The following is a 26389-nucleotide window of genomic DNA, read 5'->3' as shown; positions in this document are numbered from 1 at the left end:
CTCCTGTCTATGAGTACTAGGAAACAAGTACAAGTCTGCTTCCAGAGTGGTCTTCCTAATAGCGGCAGAACTGGAATCAAGTGAAATGTCTCTTAGCAGTAGAATAGATAAATAAACTATGGTTCGTTCATAAGTGGATTACAGTTCAGTGGTGAAAATAATGTACCACAGCTACATGGCATCAACGTGAGTGAATCTCAAAGAATGCTATTGAGCAAAAATAGAAACTTGCAAAAGAATACACACAGGGACTTCCCTGGTTGTCCAGTGGTTAAGAATCCCCCTTCCAACGCGGGGGACGCAGGTTCGACCCCTGGTCGGGGAACTAAGATCCCACATGCTGTGGGGCAGCACAACAAAGATCCCGTGTGCTGCAACTAGGACCCGATGCAGCCAAATAAATAAATAAATGAAAAAAAAAAAAGAATACACACTGTTGGATTCTGTTTATGTGAAGATCCCTAACAGGACAAACTATGTATTCTTAAGAAATGTATACATAGGTGGTAAAAGTATAAAGAGCAAGGAAATGATTAAAAATTCAAGCTAATGGTTACTTGGAGTCGGGTGGAAGAGGTTTGGCGGGCAGTGGTACTCAGGGGCTTCAAAGGCACGTATAATTTTCTGTTAAGCTGAATAGTGAGTACGTGAGTGTTTGCAGTCATTTTATTCTTTACACCATACATACATGTTGTTTATATATAACTTTTGTACATACGACACGTTTTAAAATAAAAATTTGGAAAAATTTAAGTTAATGCATTTCAAGTATACCTATTTATTCAGCCAATGGGTTCTTGATGTAAGCAGGGTAATCAAATTTAATAGTTACTTCAGCCGCTGACACTATTTTTCCAACCTGAGTCTGAGACACTTTTTTCTACTTGAATGTATCAAAAACAGGTCCTGCCCGCTCTTAAATAGAAGAGGGCACATACCCCTTGCCTTCCTTCCTCCCACCTCTGGGAGACCATGGTTGGGGTGCATGTGTGCTCTTGTACTCATGTCCTTGAGACAGCACAGACATTTGTAAGGTGACCTGCAGCTAAAGATGGTGTTTCCACTGTGAAATCAAGTTGGAAATAGAAAGCTATTAGCTCTAGTGTGTCCTTGCTGAGCATCTGTGAATGGTGTTCCCCTGTAAACTCTTGATATCTGCTGAGCAGATGTCTTATTTCCTGTGTTCTTTTAGGCTGGGAGCCATTTATTGAGCCCTGGCCGTGCTCTGTATCCTGGCAACAACAGGCAGCTAGTCGTCTCCATCCTCCTCGGCTGAAGCTGGAAGCCAAGGCCAAACACCGTTTGGATATCAATATCACCTCCGTACTAACTGGTGAGTGGAAAGCTGTCTTTAGAACATTGGTACCTTTCTGTGTGTAAGTGCCTTGTCTGGAAGACTGTTAATCCTGGTTTAGCAAATACTTGGGCCCATACCAGACAGTTTACTCATCATGGCTGCTTTCCTGATAAACCCTAACCTGGCCTCATAATGCTTCTCCACCCATAGCTCTGGAGGTGGCATCCCATATTAATCCTCTCAGTGATCAAGCAGGAGCTTAGGCTACATGGGAAACATTCATGTCCATGACGAACTTTCTCCCCATGATGCTTGGTCACTGGGACTTATTCAATGTCCTAGAAGTGAGTTTAGATTCATTTCTCTCATACTATTCACAGAATAATTCTTGAAAGGTATAATTTTGATTGTCTGTAGCAGGGTAGGTTGCTTGTGCTGGTTCCCATCGAGTATCATGTTGACCTAACTCTGAAAATCACTGAGTTAAAGGGTTGCCAAGCTAATGGTGTGTGTTCTGAAAGTTTCTTTGACAACACTGAAATGTACATTCCTGGATTCGATGTAGTGTGTCAGAATCTTGTCTCTATACTTGTCTTTATATCAAAAGAAGAGTAACATTATACAGTCAGGTTGTGCCTGCTTTCACTATGAAAACTACACTCAACTCTTTGAGTTACTAATCTACAGGATCTGATTTTTTGTAACACTGTAGTTATCTCTGAGTGATAGATTACACATACTACAGTTGTGCCTCGGTATCCAAAGAGATTGGTTCCAGCACCACACCCCATACCCCTCACCCCCCCACCCCCACCCAAATCTGTGGATGCCCAAGTCCCTTGTAGTAACATGGCCTAGTACAATGAATACAGTTGGCCCTCTGTATCCGCTGCAAAACCCACAGATATGGAGGGCATACTATATTGGAAACCTATGAACTTCCTTCAGTGTATGTGTTGGGTTGAGGCTCATAGAATATTCATTGGCTTATTCCATGTCCGACTAAGGTGGAGAGAATGTATAGTGAAATGAGACTGTAAGTTTATTGATCCCCAGATTTTAAAACCACTGTTTTACCTTTACACATTTCATTAATTTCACCAATGTAATAGTGAATTGATCTCATGATTCTTCCATATTATTTTGGTCCCCATGTCATTTCTTACATAATCTGTTCATCTGGAAGTTTAAATAAAGTTTGGGACTCTTCTTTGAAAAGCTACAGTAAACGAGAGCTAACCTCACAAGAGTTCTATTGATATTTCTGATGAGTATCTAATTAAAAATGTCTAATTAAGAATACCTTCCAAAAAACATTCTGTCAGTGGTAAAACTGGTTGTTTTTAACCTTTAATTCCTTATTCCTAAAACTGTGCTGAAACCCAGAAACATTGCTGTGACCTGTTTAAATAAATATCATTTCTGTAGCTAAATATTGGAGCTGAAAAACAGAAACTAATCATTCTTGTTTTAAAAAGTGTAGTACTCTATAAATGACCCAATTTCATTCCTTTTTATGGCTGAGTGGGAAGGAAATCCAAAAAAAGAGATGTGTGTATACGTATAGCTGATTCACTTTGTTGTACCGTAGAAACTAACACAACATTGTAAAGCAACTATACTCCAATAAAAATTAATTTAAAAAATAAATAAAAAGTGTAGTGCTTTAATTAGTATAAAAGGTCTTTATCCAAGTGTGGTGTGTAATTATTTTGCTCTTCCCGTTATAATTCTCCTCTCAAAAAAGTAAAACCACTCCTGGACAGTTGTCAGCTGGATTTCAGCCTCCTGAGTTTGGTGGTTTTTTAAATAGCTTCCTAACTGGTCTTTCTGTCTCCAAACCCTGCCCCTCAGCATGGCATGTCATGCTCTTCACAAAGCAAGCTGTTCTCTTTTCTAGACTTCTTTGCTATGTCCCTATACCCCAGTATGTTGTACCAAGTCACACCAAAGTATTCAGTGTTCCCTAAATGTGCCGTGTACTTTCATGTCTTGAAGTCTTTGCATATGCTGTTCTCTCTGCCTGGAATGTCCCTGTATCCCTAATCCTATTGGTAACCCTACCTATTCTTCAAGACCCAGAACAAAGGTCCTTACCTCTCTGAAGATTGCCATGTGCTTTGGTGTGTATTCTTCCACTTCTGCCAAAGCAGAATAAGTCTTCCCCTCTTGTGCGCTCCCATAGCATTTTATTTGTATCTTTGTTTTAGCTCCTTTCACGTTGTGGGATAGTTTTGTGATGATGGTTGTTTTGTTAATGTTAATTTCTTCCAGTGGAGTATGAGGTTCTTCAGGGGACCAGCTTTCTCAGAATCTAGTGTGGTGCCTAGCATTTAGTCAGACATTCGATAAAAGCTTGTTTTGCTGAATTGAAGTCATCTGACTTGAACACCCAATCCTTTCTACTTCTGTTCTTAAATATCTTTGGGAACTTTTTTCTAGACCAGTATATAAGTACCAAGGAATCGTGGATGGCAGATTACTGTAAACAGGATAAGGAAATAGATTCAACCACTTCGGAAGACTGGATGGGCTCTTCAGTGGATCCTCCGTGCTTTGGACAAAGTAAGATTTTTCTCTACAAATGTTTGACTAAATCACCTTTGACCGACAGAGCCATGTTTCATTGAGAAATTCAAATAGAACCATCATTTTCTATGGAAAAACCTATAGGAAATTCTGTCTTCTATAGTTGCGTTTTAGTCTTTGGAAGGGACATTTTTTCTGGCACAAAACGCTGAACTCTTAATATGAGCTCTAGTTTCACCACTGTGGGAGAGGAAGGACCTGCAGTATGCAATTCCTAAGTTCTGGTCATGTGGCATGTGAACTGGGGCACCTGGAGATGCATCAGGAGTGGCCATTGGTCAGTTTGTGTTTTACTCATCAGAACATTTTAATTGATTGGACTTTTGATCTGGTTCTTTAAGAACATCTTTTCAGTTTTCTAAATCTAGAGACAGAGGTTGGATATATTTTTGAAGAGAGGGAGGGCAGGCTCCCACGTGGAAGCAAGTGTTTAAAGGGGGCCCTGTACTATAAAGTAGAAGAGAATTGAATACCCAGCCTCTTGAAGAAAGAGGAGTCAGTGTGTTCTCTGTTAACGATGTTTTCTTTCCTTATTTAATGCTTCACCATGGAGCTCTGATTTCCTCAGAGCTGGGGAGATTGTGATGGCCAACTGCGTGGTCCTTAGTTGTTCCACAAGCCATTGTCATCCAAATTCAACTCAGCCCCAGTTCTTTCAGTGTGGTTTCTTTGGGGAGTTTTGGCTGGACTTCACATAGTTCATGAATACTTAAGTGTTCCATCTGGTCTGCAAACGTGTCATGGGAAGATGGATTTTCTTAGCGTACGAAGTATTTGGTTCGTCTCTCCTCAGGGTGTATAAATGGACTTTCTGTCTGCCTTGTACTTCTCGAAGGAGGGACAAGGACACGTCAGCTCTGCTTGCTTTCTGTATTCCCAGGCTGTTGCTTCTGAGTCTCAAGGCCATTGCTTAGGAGCCAGGGCTTTTCAGATATCATCAGCTTCAATTCTGGCTCCTCCTCTAACCTTCCCGATTTGTGTGTCAAGAGAATGTAACGTAGTCTACCCAGAAGACTCTGAATAATCTTTGTAATATGTAATGTGTCCTAGAGAATGTGTTTCTAAAAACATTATTCATGCAGAGGGATCTTAAATCCAGACTCAGTGCAAACACTAGGAAGGCCAAATCTTCAGGATTCTGATGAAGGAGTTTTCTTTTATCCCTCTCCCACCGCTCCCCTCCCTCTTTATTTTAACATCTCCTCTTTTTTTATAGTTAATAAGCTACTTTATCTATGTTAAATGCCTGCTAAATTAAATCTGGATTTTTATTTACTTACGGCTCTTTATGGTTACTTAGGCTTATAAAGGTGTAATATATCTTTTTTTATTAGGCATACGCGAACATACCTAAATTTCCAAACCTCTTTACTTATTAAGAATTCTTGGATGGTAGAATAGCAGGTGGGATTGTATTCTCTCACTAGGCCTACTACAATAACTGTTGGGCATTCGTTTTGAAAGTCAGGAGGTTTGAATCTTGTTGAACTGATCACAAACCTTCAGCTCTTATTTAAGAATATTTACTCATATTCCCCCCAAATTTGTGTATTTTATTCAGGCCAGCTTCAAAATGAGCCCTTGACTTAGAGGTTCTTAATATGAAATTCAGCCTAAGGGAGCTGCTGATTTCTTACTGTTCCTTTAGCAGGGGAAAGAAAATAATGGCCTCATTTTTGACATAATTATTGGCTTTGTTCAGGAAGGGCTGAGATTCTGCAAGTACACCTGGATGGTATGGCACCTTAATAAGTTCATTAGTTTTGTATTCAAGGACATTTTATGGAAATACCAAAAAAAAAAAATTCTAAAAGCTTCCATGTTTAATGTATAATATAAATAATACCATGAGATAACTCCTCAGAAGAGATTGTTGAAACTTGGAACACAGACTGATTCCTTCCCTTGAATTTTTGAGACCCGTGGGGGATTAGCCTTCTGCTGCTACTGCCTTTTCCAATTGGAATGGAGCAACTCCCACTAAAATCTGTACTGATTGCTCTTGGTAACTTTTCTACGCCATGTGAGAACATACATGCTTTAAATTTAAAATCCTCAAAAGGCTTGTCATTCTGTTCAAGTGACTGAGTACATTTTCTTTCCCCAATTGAGAAAAAAAGGAGCATGCTCTGTTAGCACAGCCTCCACAGTAAAAACCAGCATAAAAACTGTCTTGCTCACCTTGTCGAGTACCTCCTTAGCTCTCAGTAGTCACTAAAGGAATGAGCCTGTAAGTGCATGATGCTTGCTATTTTTGTAATGTACTCTATTTGTGCTTATGTTTTGGAGATGAGTCTTCTTTTTCACTGTATTGATTCTTATGCTCTAACATTGTCTCTCCTGTCTACCAGGCCTCCCCCTTGTCTACCTTAGAACTAGGAGTACAGCCAGTCTGACTAACCTAGAGCACCAGATCTATGCTAGAGGTACAGTATAGCCAAGCGAGGGCTTGCTTTATTTTCCTGTTTTAAGAACTGCCTTGTACATCGATTTTCTGTGAATACGGGACCTGAATGGGGGTATACCCAGTTGTGAATACTTTGCTTTAGTAACAGGAAAGATCATTTCCAACTAATGGACAAAGTGGCATCTTATATCAGAAGGAAGTGATGTGCTGATTCTTATTCTGTCTCTTCCATCTGCTTTAACCCTTAGTGGAAATGGAATCAACTTCACAGTGAATGATGCAGAAGCATCCAATGTCAGTTAGATGTGATGTCTCACACTGAAAAGCAAATGAATGGAAGAAAACCATCCTCCATCAAGCAGTGCTACAAGTCTTTGTTTATAGAATACTCAGTGAATGTTATTCTTATGGTAATGCCAATGGCTCATGGAATAGGAGCTATAAAGATCAGGAATAAAGCTAAGAAAAAATTTCCAGTAAATAATTGCTTAGCACAAATCTTAATTTCTTTAGAAATGAATTGAGGTTTTTAGGAGGTAGAAAAGAGAATGTTCTTTGTTTGTATCTCTGATCCTTTAAGGTTCCTTGAGAATTTGACTGGTAAGTAAATACGAGAGGAAAACATCATAAACATCCAGGAATTAGAATCCCAAGATGTTCAGTTCTTCATTTGTTTGAAGGAGTGCAGTTTAACTTGAATGATTTATGTTTATGCTTGGCTAACACCACCAGATCCCGGGTCATGGTATATTTTGTAAAAAGGGCCTTTTGAGCTTCCTCTACTAGGCGTTCAGAACAGGGATATTAATGTGTGGGGGCAGTATTATGGTTTTTTTCTGAAAGGTTTTACCAGGATGGGTGTTCGTCGGGAGGGCTCACAAGGCCCAGGATCCATGGATTTATACTTCTCAGCTTTTCTATATCTGTTATTTCATCTTTCAGGCTAAGCAAAGCATTATTCCTTTTTAGCCTGGGGACAGAAGCTCAGAGAGACTAAGTAACTTGCCTCCATTCACATGACTGGCTAGTAGCAGACCTGGGACTTCAATCTATTTCTCATGATTTACAAGCCAGGTCCTTTCTGATAGGCTGAGCTGCTTATATAGCATAAGAACCCGCACCGTTTATAACGGCCACATTGCCCTGGGGAGCAAATCTGCAGGGGCAGACATTTCCTCAGGTGGAGCCATTTAAGCTGAACTTGGACATGAGGAGCTTGGGGTTCTTTCAGCCTATGAATTAGGTCTGGTCACTAGAGGAGGTTTTCTGAGGCCACCAGGGAATACTGTTCTCTCTGGTGGACTTGGGGAGTTCTTTTTTTTTTTTTTTTTTTTTTTTTTAATTTTTAAAAATTTTTAATTAATTAATCTATTTTTGACTGTATTGGGTCTTCGTTGTTGTGTGCCGGCTTTTCTCTAGTTGCGGCGAGCAGGCTTCTCACTGCGGTGGCTTCTCTTGTTGCGGAGCACGGGCTCTAGGCGCAGGGGCTTCAGTAGTTGTGGCACGCGGGCTCAGTAGTTGTGGCTCGCAGGCTCTAGAGCGCAGGCTCAGTAGTTGTGGCACATGGACTTAGTTGCTCCGTGGCATGTGGCATCTTCCCGGACCAGGGCTCGAAGCCACGTCCCCTGCGTTGGCAGGCGGATTCTTAACCACTGCGCCACCAGGGAAGTCCAGACTTGGGAATTTTGTTCTCTGGTGCTGTGCCCAAGGCAGGTACACAGTTGATTTGGACCCTAGTGTGGAAGATGTCAGATCTGTCTCCTGGTGTTGAGTTTGGATTTGTGAGCACTCCGTGTATTTTTATCCTCAGAGAGGCAGGTTCCTGAGGTCTCTGCTGGTATGTGTAATCCACACAAGAAGCTTGGGGATCTTAGCAGTGTGCCTACCCAGGCTATTTAATTCCAAAGCAATACACTCGTGAATATCTTTATATGGATTCCTAGCGCTTTATTCTGTGTTACAATGTGATCAAAGCCGTTTGCCACCTGTTCTTTTTAAATCTAATTTGCAAATGGAAACTTTGAGTCTGGCTCACAGTGGGATATGAAAGTACATCTGGCTTCTTTTCCTCCTGGGCCCTTTATCTCCTGTAATAAAGCAGAGCAGCTCTCTCACTTAGGGAGAGGGAGGTGCCTTTCAAGGTACCACAGCGAGCACTGTTTACCCTGCTGACAGCTCTTAAAGTTTTTACTTCCCCTCTGCTCTTGTCCGCAGCCTCACAGCTACTCCTTAATTTTCAACTTGATGAACACTAATTTTTTTTTTAAAGCAAACCTTGGAAACTGAGGCCACTGGGGTGAGAAATGGGCATATTCTAGGCAGAGATTATCTTTATATGTATTTGGGGTGTCTCTAAAAGCTAACCACAAAACTGTGGGAACACGCTGGAGACTACGCATTTATTTAGACACCCCTGAGCTGTTGTTCTTACCAAAACAGAGCTTGCCTTAACCTGAAGTGGCTTGTTGTGCAGTGTTCAGAGCACTAACTTCTGAAAACTTTAGAAGCTATAAAGGGAAAACAAAAATGTGATTACTTTTTAAAAGCCATGACGCTGACTTATGATATTGCCCTGTGCTGTTCTCGAGAAGTGGGAGAGGCAGGCCCTGGTGCAGTTTGCCTTCTTCATTTCACTGGCAGGGAAACATGCAGTCCTGGAAGACGAATTGAATTTTGCTACAGTGTTCTCAGTTGGCGATTGCAGTCACCTCTAGATGTCATTTTCTCCACAGCTGCAGACCATTTGGGTCTCGGTCTTTCTCGGGCTGTCTTTGTGCTTTAAAGCCAGACACACAGTAAGACCGGGCCTCGCCCTTTTTTGTTGGTGGGGCATGTGGTGGTGTTGAGCACATCAGCCAGGAGGCTCCCGGCACTGGGGTGCTGCTTCCTTTGTGGTTCCTGCTGCCACCTCCCTCTTTCTTTGTGTGGCCAGTAGAGGAAATGCAGACCCTGGAAGGAGTGGGGGGCCTCTCTGCTCTCAGGAGCGTGCAGCAGGCCGGCTGCGGGCGACAGGCGGGTCCCCGGGCAGCCCGGGCACCAGAGAGCCTTCCTCAGCCTCCCCCCACGACTGCTTACAGTGCTTAGAGTCACAGGTCAGACTCTCCCTAGAATCTGATTACTTACAGTCTTGTACGGATCGGTGTTTCTTTCCAGTTTCCCTGATGAGAAGCTGTTTTGTGAAGGAAATCATATTTTGTGCTCCTCTTGTAGTCTCCGTAGTCCCCGCCTGATAGCAGATGGTGGTGATACCTGTGTAAAAAAAATGAGCTAAAAATTTCATTTAAATAGCTTTGGGGTAGTATATTTTTGATCTTCCAGGGAGGAAAACCCACAACTATTCATATAAGAGAATAGGAAAGAATGTTTTCATTTTGTTATAATATGCATAATATGACTCAAGTGTAAGTAACTCTTATATAAAAGGAGGCTTCCTTAGAGTACCAGTGCTTTGGACAGAGTGATACAAGTACACGTGATCTATCTTGCCGCAGTTTAGGTTGTCCATTTAGACTGTGTTTCTCGGGAGTAGTGGGGATCCATTTCTCTTTCTTTCCTGATGCCAGCCGTGTTGGGTCTGATGCCCTTTTCTGAGATAAGGCCCATAAGAGTTGCGGGAGAATTGTGGGGTGAGAGTCGTGACACATCACAGTCAGTTGTCAGGGGGACCGAGTCATCTCATAGCAGGCGGCAGAATACATGGAGACATCCCACTTGGCCTGTCAACACACCTGTGGTGGTTCCTTTTTTTCCTCTCCACCTTCAGCTCCTTTGCACAGAGACAGTTTTGGGCACTGTCTCCAGGTATGGGAAGGGTCTCTGCCGCACGGGCCAGGGCACACGCTGACGGCCTTCTGTTTGCTCACAGCAGAGATGAAGGCCCCAAAACGCCGGCAGCCATTCGTCCCTTTTGCTCTGAGGAATCACACGGGCTGCACTTTGTGGTTTGCCACCCTGACTACCACGCCCACCAGGTAAGGAACAGTGAATCTGTCACCTAGAGCCATCTCTACCACCAAGGGCTGCTGGGTACCAGCCCAGCAGAGTAAGGTGGGGCCTCCCTGAGGCTCTTGGGATTGATTGTATTTGAATCAATAGCTTGCTGTCTTGCTGAGGTTTATGTTGGAGGTTCTGGTTCTATGTAGAGTCTGTAGTCAGAGAAGTAGGTCTTGAGTCTGAAGTATCCAAATTATGATCTTGATCCTGGTATCCATTTGTTTTTAAAGTAAAAGTTGAGCAAATTAAGGACGTGAAATAAAAGTCATTCCACCCTTTCTCCTCAGGCCCCATTCTACTCCTCCTTTTAAAACAAGCTGTATATGGTTATTAAGCCAAATGTTTTGCCCATTTTTCTTCCAAAAGGACTTGAAAACACCTCTCATATCCCCTCCCCGCCCCCCACCCCCCGAATTATCTTCCAAACCTAAAACGCACTCGAGTCCAGATAGAACTGGGTGGAGTTAGGAGAACAAATGAGAGTCTACCTAAGCCAAGTGAGAACGTTCTCTAACAGCTTTCTTCCTGCTTAGACCTTGGCTCAACTTTCCAAATGCAGGCTGATCTTTCCAGTTTAGGTAATAAAGTGTATGAAATGAGTAACAGAATCAGCTGATTTGAGACCATATTTCTCCCACCTCCACCAAGTATGAGAATGCTCTAGAGGAGACATCTTTGTTTTTTAAAAACAATCCAGGTCTGTTAAATTCTAGATAGTCACTTAAATACTACTGTTAAAAGTCATGACTAGTTTACATCACCCTCGGTGTACCAGTCTCTACTGCTGGTGGCAGGTGACTACGCAGTGATAGCTTTTAGCTGTTTCTAAAGTTTCAGTCATGAAGTTGTGATCGATCATGAAGATAACTTGAGTTACTGACCTTTTAGGTCCTCTTTTGCAGCCAGATTATGCGGCGTTATGTCTGTGAGTTGCGTTCTGGGAGGGTTTCTGCTTCCAGCCCTGAGCTCTGTGTGAGAGGGAGGTGGAGAGAGAGGGGGACTAGCTGGTATTGTCTCATTTGGTTCCAGGGCTGCACTGTCTCACAGCGGGAGTCCAGGGGTGGCTCCAGAAGGGAACGGAACATTTCTTGACGATGCTCACAATGTTAGCGAGTGGCGGGAAGTCCTCACGGGTGAAGAGATTCCCTTTGAATTTGAAGCAAGAGGAAAGCTAAGGCACAGGTAAAGCATGGTTTACTCTTTGCCTCAAAAAAAAGAAAAAAAGAATTGTCCCTAGTGTTTTGCCTTTTCACTTTCCTTTGTTAATGACTTTAATGTTTTATTTTTAAAAGATATTTAGAAAATCAGTGTTTCCTTTTAAAAAATATAATGACCATCTTGGAAATACACTTCTTTCCATTAATCATCCCTTTATTTGACATGTGAGGTGATAACTGGTGTGTTCCATGTAACTAATTCGGTTGAAGCATAGATAGATCATAACCCTCCAGTTCATTGCATAATGGAGTGGTGACATGGTATTATTAAAAGGTTATCAGAGGGCTTCCCTGGTGACGCAGTGGTTGAGAGTCCGCCTGCCGATGCAGGGGACACGGGTTCGTTCCCCGGTCCGGGAAGATCCCATGTGCCGCGGAGCGGCTGGGCCCGTGAGCCATGGCCGCTGAGCCTGCGCGTCCGGAGCCTGTGCTCCTCAGTGGGAGAGGCCACGACAGTGAGAGGCCCGCGTACCGCAAAAAAAAAAAAAAAAAAAAAAGGTTATCAGAACATGTTGATTTCAATTTTAAGATACACATATGCCACAACACTTCTAGCAGGCAGATGGTTTCAGGAAGCAGAGCCAATAATGATAAGATACTCTGATTCTAAGGAGGAGAGAATAACTCACCTAGGGAGATCACTCACTGATGCACTCAAAATCGCCAGCCAGAGGACGGGAATAAATGTGAAAGAACATTGTGTCTAGTTACCGAGAGATCATAAGACATGTAATAGAATGTTCTTTCATATGCACACATTTTTAAGTGGAAGGGCTGTCCAGTGGATAACGAATAAGTTAAGATTTTAGTGTTTGAGACTCATTATCTCAGATTTAAGAGATTGGCTTCAGCCTTCTGTGGTCACATGCGTTCACGGTGCTTTAATTCTTTGTGTGCAAACCTGCTCCTCAAACACTTCTTCCTTCTGTATAGCTCTGCACCAGCGCACATTACTCCCTAGCGGCACGAGTTCTGAACTTGGGGCCCTCCAGTGATTTTCAGCAAAAAAAATAGTTTTAAAAAAAATCACTGTGCTGGGCACATGTACCTGGAAGCCACATTAGAATTTCCAGGGATGAGTGGTGAGCATTTTTCTGTTCTACAAGGTTCCTGGAGAAGCTAAATTATAGAACTGTTCACTGTATTTCTTAATAAGCACTGCCTCTGTTGTATCAGAAGGGGTTTGGCCTTTTTGTCATTTCTGTTTTAGTTTCTACGTTTTGTAACCCATTTCAAGTCCCACCTGCCTGCTTGGATTCATCGAAATAAATGCCTTCTCTGGTGTTTCCCCCTTTGGCATTCTGTCCCCCACGCCCTGCCTCCCTCCCCCCCTTTCCTTCCTGTCAGCCTCAAATCCACTTCCCCATTTCAGGCTTCTGGCTTGAATTAGGCAAAATCTAAAAATAGAATTAAATGTGCAGTTTCCTCCTGTCCTGCCCACTGCCTTCTACTGCAGTTTCAGCTGCGCACTTCAGCCTGGAAACTCTGCGGGCTCCGTCTCTCATTACCATGTCTGTAGTCTTGTAGGACCAAAGCCCAATGGCTGAGTGTGGTTCTGAGAGAAGCAGGAGATTCCACAAAAGAACCAAGGAGAAAATGTCATTTTAGGCATTTCCAAGAGTATGGTTGTATGATTTAATTGCTAGCACAGCATTTCTACTACCCCACTGAACCACTTTTAGCTGATGTCATTTCATAAAGTTTGAGGTAGGGGTCGGTGGGAGACAGACCTGAGCTAGTTCACAGGATTCACGTGGTTTGTATAAAGGGAGGGCAGATGCCACTCTTGCTCAGGCTTTATAGATCTTGCAGTTTTGTTTTAAGTGTAAGACTCAGTTAAAATATCCTCTTGATTTCCCTTGCATTAGATAATCACTGAAAGGCTTATTTAGACAACTGGGTTTTTATGTCATTATATAGTAAATCCCATTTCAGGCTCTGCTTCTACTTCTCTTCCCTGGATAGGATTGTGCTTAATGTCTTTTTCTGTGTTCTGCCTGACAGACACACCCATGACCTCCGGATCCATCAACTGCAAGTGAGAGTGAATGGCTGGGAGCAAGTGAGCCCAGTGTCAGTGGACAAAGTCGGGACTTTTTTCCGTTACGCTGCGCCAGATAAGAATTCCTCTTCCTCTACGGTGCGCGGCTGTGGAAAGTGTGTTCAGTGGCAGGATTGTGCCCTAGCCACACCCCCTTAAAGCCAGGCCGTCAGACAGGCCTGTAGTAGCCTTAACTCTAGTGACATTTTCTTATTCTTCATTTTTCCTAGCACTAGGAGGAATACCCAAGATTATTTGGGTCAGTCATAGGCATTGGTAATCACTATGTAGATAAGCCAGCCAATGGTTAGTTTTAGTAGAGAAACAAGATCTAAGGTTGGCATGAACACATATTATCCAACCTGTGCAGATCCATTTTTTACTCACCTGGGCCAACCGGCAATTTGCGAGTTTGCCAAACATATATTGGCTTTATTTCACGTATTGTTATTCTTCCTTTATACACTGTCTTCTTTACGCTTTTATAATGCTGCGCCTTGATCCTTCTAGCTCCGTGTCTCCAAATTCTCCTCTCCGGCATAAAGATAGGTGTCCACTGTTGTTTATTTTCTGGTCATGCATCCTCTCACATACCATTGCCCTGATTTTACCCCAGCCTATAGTTCTAGGGGTTGGAGGGCCAGCCTGGGGAATGTGGCATCCCTGACTAGAATGTGCAGGCAGAGGCTGGCATCCTAGCTGATATGACCACCACGGGTGCTCTTGCCAGATACTCATGGGGTATACTTCATGGGGTAACTGTGCTCAGTTTTGAGTAGCCAGTGATGAATAGGAAAGCACAGATTTGCAGAGATATTGTAGCTTTCCTCACGCTTGCTGCTTCATTAAATATATTCTTGGAAGACACTGTTCTTTTCATTGTTCTTCTCTTGTGCCCCAAGTTTCTTAGAAAAAGAAACTTTCTTTCAATGTTACTTTTCTGCCTAAGTTCATGTCCAGTAATAAAAGGACTAATTCCCCCCCCAGAGATACCTTTCTATTTTATTGATGCATTCTGGAGAAATTTTGTATATACTGAATGGTTGTGAAATGAATATTGGTTCCCATTTTTTCCAAGATGTTTTCTTTTCATAGTAGAACATACTTTATCTAAGAGTATTTATAAAACCACCTTTTCAAGCAACTTAATATTGTCATTGAATTTAACGATGCCTGTCATCTTAGGTCTGTACTGAATCTCTGACTTTTGGAATCTTTCTTAGATTGGCAGCCCAAGCAGTAGGACAAATATTATCCATCCCCAGGTTTATGTGAGTATGATTTTCCTGTGTCACTGTGTTTACACACATAGTTCTTGATGACCACTGGACTTTTTTCCTTTTCTATGAATGATTTCCTTCCTTTTACAAGAACTTACAAGAAAATGTTTTCACCTAACTTAGTATGTGAGACTGAATATTATTACAGGGAAGGAGAACAAAAGGCAAATGTTTTAGTCCAAGGTCTCCTTTTCTCTCCAAGTTAAATATAAATTAACCTTTGTATGGCTATACATATTTTATAGGTTTTGGCCCAAAGGTCATGAAAATAACTGAGAATGAAAAATAGATTTTTTCTTCCCTCATCTGATTTTTGAAACATCACCACAGGATGACATTAAAATGCTTTGTTGAGGTTTTTGCTTATAATTTCTTTTCCCTGAGGCTAATAAAAGTTTTAAAATGTGAAATTTCAGATAAGCATAGAGGCAACAAGATCAAGATTTAAAACAATTGTTATTGGGCCTTGGCTTTCCTGGGGCTTTACTGGGCTGGGTCACTGGAAGCTTTGATGATGATTGTGTCCCTCTAATAACACCCTAGAAGACTGTACTTTGCCTTTTCATTGGGACTTTCTAGAAGCTTTGGTTCAAAACATGGAGCTTGTCATTTGATTGTTTATTAGGTTGGTTTTCACATACTGTTTGCTTTAATGAAAAAACTGGCAGTATGGGCCTTGGATGTTGTGTCATTTGTTTCTCCAATAAACAAGCAGTATCAATATGTTCTGGATACTCAGAATAATAGTTTTAGAAACCTTCTCTTTGGTATACCTAATGTGGAATTTTATACTTAAAAAAAAAAAATAGCTAAATTCCTGGCACATGGTAGCAGTACAAAATGTGTTTTGAATATGTGAGCGAACATACGCAAAAAGAAAGTAGTGGCTGCATCCAACCAAGACCAAGAAATGATTTCCCTCCGTTATCTTGAGTTTCTTGGTGTCGTTCAGAAAAAGAGTGATTGTTGAACAGAGCTTAGAAAATTATTGTGAAGAAAAAGTTTGTTTTTAAAGTTCTTTGATATACAGATGTTGGTTTTTTATAGACATGTCAACAAATAGTGTATGGGCATATCGAGTAAATTTTATGACGTTTAGGAAAAAAAAGTTATTTTTCCTGTGAAAGGCATACCAATACAAACAACTCTTTAGAATTGGCTGTTACAGTAGTGTGTATTTAGAGGGTATTCACTCCTATTAAAGTGGAGTGGTTTTAGGGCTTAATGACTTATTTCACTGAAGAGCTATAGTGATAATAAGATGCTTTAGAGGTAGGCATTCTGGTCGGTATTATTGTATTCTGCGTGTTTTTTTCAAAAGCACAGCTGAACTCTATTATTTCTCTATTTTTCACAGTTCTCTTCACTCCCACCTGTCCGGGTCGTCTTTGCAGTGACCATGGAAGGCAGTGCTCGGAAAGTGATCACTGTCCGATCAGCCCTCATTGTGAAGAACAGACTTGAGACTCCAATGGAACTAAGACTGGACAGCCCATCAGCTCCAGACAGTAAGTTTTGACATTGTCCTTATTTTACCCTAGATGGACTTCGGGGTGGACAACCACTCCTGAAACTGCTAACCTGTGTTTCTGTGGCAGAGCCTGTGGTCCTTCCCGCCATCATGCCAGGTGATTCATTTGCCGTGCCTTTACACCTCACTTCTTGGCGGCTACAGGCCCGGCCCAAAGGGCTGGGTGTGTTTTTCTGTAAGGCTCCTATTCACTGGACCAATGTAGTGAAGACTACAGAGGTTAGTAGCAGCAAACGAGAGTGCCACTCTATGGATGCGGAAAAAAGCCGATTCTTCAGGTATGTGTGGCACAGCAGTGACATGTATATTTTGCCATTTTTTCTTCATTCTTTCTCTAAGGACCCTCAGTGATTCAGTTGTGCTTATTTAAAGCCCTAAAGTTCTTATTCCTTAAGTTCTTTTACTCCCTAAGTGTTAGGTTCGTACGAATTCATGGGTTAACCGTGGGCGGGAGCGTGGCTGTTACTTATCTAATATTTATGGAAGAAACAATCACAGATCCACTACTCACACACATACGATTAGAAACTGGTCTGTCTGCATCAGCATAAAGAGAAGACATGTAGGGAGGGAAGAAAAGACAATGACCAGTTCCCATTCCTAAATTGGGAAGCAAAATCCTGGGGTTGGGAGTTTTTCACATGACTCAAAGGAATTTGGGTGAAGGTTCATGCACCTAGTGCTGACTTTTCATGGGGACTCTGACAAAATTATATTATCATTTAGACTCCTGTTTCCTCTTCTGAAGAGTACAAGTAATATGTTACTGAAGTCATATGTTAGAAAAAATACTGGATTGCTATTGTTAGATCCTTCTAAACTTAGACTTTAAACTTATTTAGATTAGAGATGATCAGCTTTAGTTTCCTTTATAGCAAAAACAGGCATTCACTTGTTAAACTTGCAGAGGAGTAGAAGAAGACTGTAAAGAATGCCACTATACCCTTTATTGAGATTTACCAATTGTTGACAGACTAAAGGGAGAAACAGATAGATACACAGACAAAATCGGTGACTTTAACACTTCCCTGTCAGTAATTTATAAAACAAACCAACGAAAACAATAAAGATATAAACGGATTTGAACAGTGCTGTCAACCAGCTTGTCTCAATGGGCATTTATAAAACACTGTAACCAACAATTCCAGATTGCACATTCATTTCAAGTATGTGTGGAACATTCATCAGGAGAGACCATCTACTGGGCCATAAAACAAAGATCAGTAAATATTAAAGAATTGAAACCCTACACAATGTATTTCATCATTATAATAGTATTAAACTAGAAACCAAAACAATTAATATGCTTACAAAACCCCCAAATACTTGGAAATTAAACAATACATTTCTAAACAACCCATGGTCAGAAAGACATCACAAAGGAAATATTTCAAAGTGAATAATAATAAAAACTGGACATATTAAAATGTAGGAGTTGCAGCAAAAGCAGTTCTAAAGGGAAATGTATAGCTTTTAATGCTCGCATTAGAAAATAAGGCAGATGTAAAATCACCGATGTAAACTTCTACTCCCTTAAGGTAGAAGAATAAATTAAACACAAAGAAATAGGAAGAGAAAAAGAAAATAAATATGGAAATCAGTGAAGTAGAAAACAAACAATAGGAAAAATCAACAATGTCAAAACTGGCTTTTTGAAAAGATTCATAAATTTGATAAACCTCTAATAAGACCAATCATGATGAAAAGCGAGAAAACACAAATTAACATATAAGGAATGAAAAATGGAGAACTATTATAGATCCTACAGATATTAAAAGGATTAAAAGGAGATGTATGAACAATTTTATACAAATAAATTCCACACTGGAATGACAGATTTCTTAAAAAACACAGATTACCAAAAGTAACACAAAGAAGAAACAGAAAATCCAAATGGCCCAATATCTATTAAAGTAATTTAATTTATAATAAAATACCTTCACACAAAGAACATTCTAGGACCATATAACTTCATTAGTGAATTTTACCAGATGTTTAAGGAGAAAATCATACCAGCTCTTTGCAGACGCTTTCAGAAAGTAGGGGGGGAGGGAATAGTTCTGACTCATTTTATGAGGCCAGCATATCCCTGTTACCAAAACTGATACAATTATTATCAAAAAAAAGAAAGCCACTAACCAGTATTCCCTCATGAAGAGATGCAAAAATTCTTAACAAAATACTACCAAATAGCTTCCAGCAAGTGTGGTTTATCCCAGTTAAGATTAGCATAACATTTGAAAATTAATAAATTTTTGAAAAAGAAAGCATGAGACCTAATAAATTTATCAAGATTTCAGAATTCAAGATCAACCTATAGAAATCGATAATTATATGCTTATATTCTAGCCATGAACAATTGAAAAATGTGATTTTAAAACACCATTTACAATAGCACCAAAAAAATTTTAATTATTCAGGAATTAGTCTAAGGAATGATGTACCAGTCTTTTACCCTAAAAATTACAAAACCTTGCTGAGTGATAGTAAAGAAAACCTAATAACTAAGTGGAAAGATATAACCAAGTTCACGGATTGGAAGACTCGAGTGTTGTTAGGATTTCCATTCTCGCTAAATTGATCTGGAGATACAACCCAATTGGTTATCAACAGGATAATGAGTTTTTAAAAAATGGTATATTCCCCCATTGGCATATGAAATACCGATGCATACAGCAACATGGCTGAATGTTGTTGATGCTATGCAGAAAAAACCCCCAGACACAAAGAGTCGTACATACTGTATCGTTCCATTTATATGCAATTCCAGAGCAAGCACAACTAATTTACAATGATAAATCAGAAAGTGGTTGCTTGAATGATGGGAGAGGATATTGATTGGAAAGGGATATGAGGGAACTTTCTGGAGTGAGAGAAATACTCTGTAATTGGTTTTGGGTGATGGTTATAGAGGTGTCTATAATTGTCAAAATTCATCAGAGGGAACATTTAAAATCTGTACGTTTTATTGTCATTTGATTATGCCTTACTGAATGTGTTTGGATTGAAAACTGCAAATATCTTACTAAATTATTGCACCATTTTATTTTATTTTATTTTATTTTATTTATCTATTTTGCGGTACGCGGCCTCTCACTGTTGTGGCCTCTCCCGTTGCAGAGCACAGGCTCAGCGGCCCTGGCTCACGGGCCCAGCCGCTCCGCGGCACGTGGGATCTTCCCGGACCGGGGCACGAACCCGTGTCCCCTGCATCGGCAGGCGGACTTCTCAACCACTGCGCCACCAGGGAAGCCCCTGCACCATTTTAATGTTATCCTGTCTCATACTTAGCTAAGGAGAAAAAAATTCAAGCTCTTCATTCAAGCTGATGATTTTTACACCATTTTGTCATCATAGGTTTTGTGTGGCCATAAAGAAAGAGAATTATCCAGATTACATGCCCTCCAACATATTTTCTGACAGTGCAAAACAGATTTTCAGACAGCCTGGGCATACCATATATCTCCTGCCCACAGTGGTAATCTGCAACTTGCTACCTTGTGAACTTGATTTTTACGTTAAAGGAATGCCCATTAAAGGGACACTGAAACCTGGCAAGGAGGTGGCTCTCCACACAGCTGATACCTCCCAGAACATTGAACTGGGTAAGGATTTAGTCAAATAATTATCTGTAATAATTCTGTGAATGTGTCAGTGGATATTTTGTGACTATTTGGGCAAGTTTTAGAGAAATTGTAGCACATATAATACCTCAGTAAGCCAGCTCAAAGGATTTATGCAGTTAAAAAAAGAAAAGCAAAACTTCTAATATAGAAAATCGTCGAAACAAAAAACCCGAACAAAACTAAAAGATTTACAGAGCAAGCACTCAACACAGCCTTTTTAAAAAAAAAATAAATTTATTTATTTATATCTTTGGCTGCGTTGGGTCTTCGCTGCTGCGCATGCGGGCTTTCTCTAGTTATGGTGACCAGGGGCCACTCCTCGTTGCGGTGCATGGGCTTCTCATTGCAGTGGCCTCTCCTGCTGCAGAGCACAGGATCTAGGTACGCAGTCTTCAGTAGCTGTGGCATGAGAGCTCAGTAGTTGTGACTCGCGGGCTCCAGAGCGCAGGCTCAGCAGTTGTGGCGCACAGGCCCAGTTGCTCCGCAGCATGTGGGATCCTCCCGGTCCAGGGCTCAAACCCTTGTCCCCTGCATTGGCAGGCGGATTCTTAACCACGGTGCCACCAGGGAAGCCCCAGCACAGCCTTTTTTCTTATGTTGCTCACTTGATGTGTGAGTAAAGGAAGTCATTTCATCTTTTCAAACCATGCTTTTTACCAGCTGTAGAATGAGCAAAATCATATATCTCTTCTCTTTTCACGAAAGGGAAAAACGTTAGGTAAGCATGTACTGTGTACTTCAGGCAGTATGTCAGATACCTTCATATACTTGATCTTATATAATCCTTACAGCAATAGTTATTTGTCCCATTTTACTGACGAAGACATTGAGGTTTGGAATAGTTAACGTATCAAGTAATTTCATTTGTAGGGATGAATGAAGTCAAGGGAGAGGGTCATTATCGTATTTGTAGCACTTGGCAACAAGGTACTTCTGGATTTGGGACAGGAAGTAGGTTTCTTTAAGGCTGTTGTAGACATGTTGAAATAATAAGGACTTAGATATTTACCTTTTCACAGTTTTGCGATTTCATAATATCATCTCATTTGATCTTCACAACAATGGATGTTTCAGGCAGAGGGACAGCTGTTTTCCCCATTTTACTGATGAGGATCCTGAAACTCACTGAACTTCAGCAATGTGTCCCCCAGTGATAAGCTTACATTTTTGAATATGTAAATGCTTGAGCTTAATTTAGAAAAGAAAAATAGTGCAATTCTAGTTGTCTGTTTTAAAGAAAATGGGTTTTTGTTCTGACATTTATTATTTCTTCAACAAATCTTTATTGAGCCCCTGTATGGAATGGAAATGTCCTCCCCCCAGCCCCCTCATCACTGTGTGCACACCAAGCCCTCCTTATCTTCACACTCATGCTCCCTGTGGATCGTCACTTTTACTAAGAAGCCCGAGAAGTAGACACTGTTATTATCCCCATTTGGCAGATGGACACAGCTAGGTTAAATGGCTTGCCACACATCACGCAGCTGTGAGGACAGACTGGGAATTTGAAGCCAGGCAGGGAGGCTGCAGAAAACCTTAACTCTTACTCTCTACTTGCCTTTACTGGGTTTCAGGCTGAGGGCCTGACGTATAGTAAACTCTTAATACCAGAGCTGTTACTGATAACCTTTGGGTACTTTCATTCTTAGAATTATTATGCAGTTCAGACTCCCTAGTGTGACTTCTAGACCATATTTATTCTCACCCCAGCTAAAGGAAGATGGCCATTCTACTGAGATTTTTGCCAGTTGAATCCGTGGTTATTGATTTTTTTCCAGAGCAATCCAATTCAGTTTGGCTGTGGACTGTTTTGACAAACTAAAGTGAGAACTCTGAAAGACAATAGCTTGTATCTTCTTTAGGGGTGTCATTGGAAAATTTTCCACTCTGTAAAGAATTGCTTATTCCACCTGGAACCCAAAACTATATGGTAAGAATGAGGCTCTATGACATCAACCGGCGGCAGCTGAACCTCACCATCCGGATCGTGTGTCGAGCAGAAGGATCTTTAAAGATCTTCATTTCGGCTCCGTATTGGTTGGTTAACAAAACAGGTATGGACAGAGCGTGCTCAGGTAGGCCTTTGGAGTTGGTCGTGGGGGTTCAGGTTGATTTGCTCAGCTAGCTAAATGGAGCCAATGCAAACAGATTACCTCAACAGCATAAGCTGCTAAACCTTTCCTGTTTCCCTAAGAAGTGCTTAATCATGGTCAAGACTGGCCTTTTGGACAACGACTGAGCAAGCCCACTAAATAAATTCAGTTTTCACCATTTTTCCCCTTGATGATTTTTTTTCCTTTTATTATTTGTTTCTGTCTTGGGTACACCGGCTGGGATTGATATAAACTTTCCCCTCCTTCCTAAAGGGCTCCCACTGATCTTCAGACAGGACAATGCAAGAATGGATGCTGCAGGCCAGTTTGAGGAGCATGAGCTGGCCCGGAGCCTGAGCCCTCTCTTGTTCTGCTACGCTGACAAAGAGCAGCCCAGCCTGTGAGTGCAGTCATCTATGGGAGGGGGATAAGCTCCCGGGGAAGGGAGAAATTAGCAGAGGCTCTAGTAGATCCGTGTAAGTAGAAATATACTGTAGATAACAATCCTGACTTGGCAGGGGAACAGGACCATGACTTAATGGGATTTTTTCGGATCTAATTTCTGTGTTACTCGATATTGAAAATAAACCATTTGGTTGGTTTATAATGAAAGCCAGTTTTATTTTCCATGTATTGAAGTAGTTCTATTCATAACTCAGCTGATGGAGAGAGACCCACACGTTCTCTTCTCTGCACGGTTTCTCTCCCCTGGAAGCTCTCAGAGCAGTCAGAGGAGCTGACTTCAGAGGGGAGATGGATGGCCCTTTGGTAGAGCCTCCACCCTATTAATCCAGTCCAGGTCGTTTTGTGTAAGGTTTTGAAATCCATCTCTTTTTCTGTTGAAATAAAATGTGCCATTTCAAGATCTCAAAGCACTCGTTGCATGTAGAGCATTAATTCACATTTGTTCTTGGTTTTGGCATTCTGCTTTTTACAGGGGTCTTCTGATTTATAGCCTTAATCCAAAAATACTTAAGTATTTTTAAGTGTATCTGATACTGCTAATATTCCATACCCCATTATCTGTAGAAATGTGCTGCAAACTTACAGGAGGGCTTAGGGAGTAGTACATGCCAGTGGATACAGATGCATCTACCAGGGAGGGCTGGACTCTGGGCTGCTGCTGGAGTCTGGAGAGGATTGACCAGGTTGCTGGCCACGTAGGAGACACAGACAGCCACTTACAGCCACTTGACGTGGTCAGCATCCAGGACTTGACGTTTGAAACACAGTTTGTTTTGTGTACGGAATTCACAGTCCCCAAAGCATTTCCACATAGACTATCTTATTTGATTCTCCCAACATTTCAGTAGATTAATCAGCACAGGGAATCAGTACATTTTTACACATTATTGAACTGTGGCTATCTCTAAGATAGAGTTTTGACCACTGATTAATTGCCTTTCCGTGTTTGGGAATCACATGAGAATGTGGAAGAGTCAGTATTAGAGTTCTGATTTTGGCTGATAGCCACAGCAGTGCCTCCTGATGAGAACAGGTAGATAAGACTTTCTTGTGGATGAATGTATACATCTTTGCTTTTCTGCTCCACAGCTGCACGATGAGAATCGGAAGGGGGATTCATCCTGAAGGCATGCCGGGCTGGTGTCAGGGCTTCTCACTGGATGGTGGTAGTGGTGTCCGAGCTTTGAGAGTCATCCAGCAAGGAAACCGCCCAGGGCTGATCTATAACATTGGTGGGTTATATTTGGGGCAGCGGGAGAATTGGAACCATGGGCCGATGACTTCAGGCTTGGAGGGATAAGTTGGCCATACATTTTGGCTTCGCTGCAACTGCTGATTTCCTCATTTGGCATTGGGTCAGGTATCTGTCCTCTGAATGCTAGATTGATATCAACACAGATCTATTCTCCTAGGGATTTAAGGAGCCACCTGAACACTGCCCTTTTGAGGTCTGAGGCTCTGTTTAATTTCAGACTCACCTGTGTCAGGAAAGTATCAGTTTGGCTTGAATCCTTGTTTTTCATGGGAATAATAGGAACACTTAGAATGCTTTTTATCCTCCAAGCATTTCCCACGCATTCATTAAAACTTGCAAACCCTAAGAGGGTAAGAAGCATTGTTCTACTTGAAACTGAAGCAGAGAGAGGTTAAGTGACTTGTCCAGATAAAGGGGAAGTCTGTTAGAAGTGAGATTACGACTGGGGTGTCCACATTTGAGGCAAAAAATATAATAAAATGCGCTTGGTGGTTATGGTAATTAGAAGGCCCTAACTAGCTTAGCTTCTGGACGTGGCGGGGTGGCGAGGGAAGGGGAGGATGCTGTACCCGTTACGCCTCGTGGCCACCCGGAACACACAAAAGATTTTCCAGAGGGTTAAGACAGACTTGATTTAAATGTGTCTCAGGTTTAAAGTGTTAGCAGTGCATCTTTCCTTTCATATATAATTTCCAGGGACCTCAAAGCACTGTTTAGTATTGAATGTTGGGAAACCATTGAACTCTCTGGGAAGGTGGAAATGTTCTATTTTGTACTGTCCAATAAGGAGGCACTAGCCACGCGTGGCTGCTGAGCACTTGAGAGTACATTACTGAAAAATGTGGTGAGTGTGACAAAGAAATTGAATTTCTCATTTTGTTTCATTTTAGTTAGTATAAGTGATCATGTATGACTAGTGGCTACTGTTTTGGACAGTGTCGATGTAAAGAGTCGTGTTATAAAAGGAGAAATTGAGATGGTATCATTTAGCTGTTTACCTTGAATCCCATGAAGTCAGTGATATGTTTAAGTGTTTGAAGGTTTATTAGTAGAAGACTCTCTTCCAAGTAGAGTTAGCTTTTTGTTTTTTTAAACATGAATTTGCATGTATGCTCCCTTGACATGGAAGCTGTCTGCTTTAAAGTTGACATTAAGGCTTTTAATAGAAGAAATAAAGTTTATCTGATCCTCCAGCTGAGGATAATTTTCTTTAGTTTTTCCTCACATTTTTTTGCTCCACCCCTTGAATAGGCAAAGGCTGCTTCATACAGAGTTTCAGTGATTTTGTTTCTGTGATTTGCTCAGTCTGTCAGCTATTTTTGAGACTTAAATTAAAGGAACACCAGTACAAGTGAATTAGGGAGTTAACAGATCAGAATATTTATCATTGGAATTACGTTGGAACATCCAGGACACCTAGTTGTCATATCCTAAGGTCTCGTCTCTTTTTATGGTCTCTTGATACTTGTTGACTACTGGTAGGGTCCTTGTATATGTCCCATCACGGTGTGAGCAAGGACTCCCAAGGCAGGCTGCCTGGGTTTAAATCCAGCTATGCCACCTACTGGCTGCGTGACCCAGGGCAAGTTACCCAGCTTTCCCTGCCTTAGTTTCCTCATCTGCAAAAATGAAGGAATGAAAATACCTAACTCATAAGAGGTTGTTATGAGAATTAAATGTTGAGCCTTTGGTGGGGGGTGTAGCATGTATTAAGAATTCAATAACTGTTATTATTTTTATTATTTTTACCATAAACATTTTTATCATTTTATAACCAGTGCTCAGCCCAATGCCTTGAATATAGTTGCTTTATTCATTGTCTGAATGAATGAATTAACTCATCTGCTGAGTTTCGTATTTTTAAAAGTTGTTAGCAGAGTTTCTAAGAATATAGTGCTATTTCATTTTTCTTTCTTTCTTTGGAACCTGGTGTTTTGAGATTTCGTTTTGATTGACTATGTCTTTTTTTCCTTGGTATGTGTTTTGTTTGCCCCTTTTTTTCCCCCCAGTACATAGTAGATACTTAAAACAGTTATTTTATGAAGGAATAAATTCTTTAGTATCTAGCATTATGTTTGAGCTGGATTCTTGGGCAGTGGGCTTAAAGAAAATACTAGAAGAGTCAGTTGAGTTCAGGGCAGTTGCAGAAGCCAGTTAAGTAATATGAAATTTCTATGATATGCTGTACAAGGGGCAAGTTCTCTAGGAGGAAATTTTGTGTCCCATGTGTAAGCAGAAATGTATCACATAAACTGTCTTAGTTGGGTTTTTAAAATAAATTTATTTATTTTATTTATTTATTTTTGGCTGTGTTGGGTCTTCATCGCTGCGCATGGGCTTTCTCTAGTTGCAGTGAATGGGGGCTACTCTTCGTTGTGGCAGGCAGGCTTCTCATTGCAGTGGCTTCTCTTGTTGCAGAGCACGGGCTGCAGGCGCGCAGGCTTCAGTAGTTGTGGCTCGCGGGCTCTAGAGCATGGGCTCAGTAGTTGCGGCTCGTAGGCTCTAGAGCGCAGGCTCAGTAGTTGTGGCGCACGGGCTTAGTTGCTCCGCGGCATGTGGGATCTTCCCAGACCAGGGCTTGAACCTGTGTCCCCT

The 26389-nt window shown here is 41.3% G+C and overlaps 1 protein-coding gene across 1 annotated transcript in view; it reads left to right on the top strand.

Moving 5' to 3' along the window:
- The window catches only part of VPS13D (vacuolar protein sorting 13 homolog D), a 236236-nt gene that overhangs the window by 76834 nt on the left and 133013 nt on the right, over positions 1 to 26389 (top strand). The window contains exons 37-49 of the mRNA XM_028487836.2: positions 1193 to 1333; positions 3740 to 3862; positions 6238 to 6312; positions 10162 to 10264; positions 11316 to 11468; positions 13508 to 13643; positions 14768 to 14815; positions 16182 to 16332; positions 16423 to 16633; positions 19713 to 19960; positions 21844 to 22035; positions 22348 to 22474; positions 23629 to 23771. Of these exons, the coding sequence (XP_028343637.2) occupies positions 1193 to 1333; positions 3740 to 3862; positions 6238 to 6312; positions 10162 to 10264; positions 11316 to 11468; positions 13508 to 13643; positions 14768 to 14815; positions 16182 to 16332; positions 16423 to 16633; positions 19713 to 19960; positions 21844 to 22035; positions 22348 to 22474; positions 23629 to 23771 (1851 nt within the window). The remainder of the gene's footprint in view (positions 1 to 1192; positions 1334 to 3739; positions 3863 to 6237; positions 6313 to 10161; positions 10265 to 11315; positions 11469 to 13507; positions 13644 to 14767; positions 14816 to 16181; positions 16333 to 16422; positions 16634 to 19712; positions 19961 to 21843; positions 22036 to 22347; positions 22475 to 23628; positions 23772 to 26389) is intronic.

The sequence above is a fragment of the Physeter macrocephalus genome, chromosome 3, assembly GCF_002837175.3.
Source record: "Physeter macrocephalus isolate SW-GA chromosome 3, ASM283717v5, whole genome shotgun sequence".
NCBI lineage: Eukaryota > Metazoa > Chordata > Mammalia > Artiodactyla > Physeteridae > Physeter > Physeter macrocephalus.
Note: the sequence above shows the minus strand (reverse complement) of the source record. Positions and strands in the feature narration are given on the sequence as shown.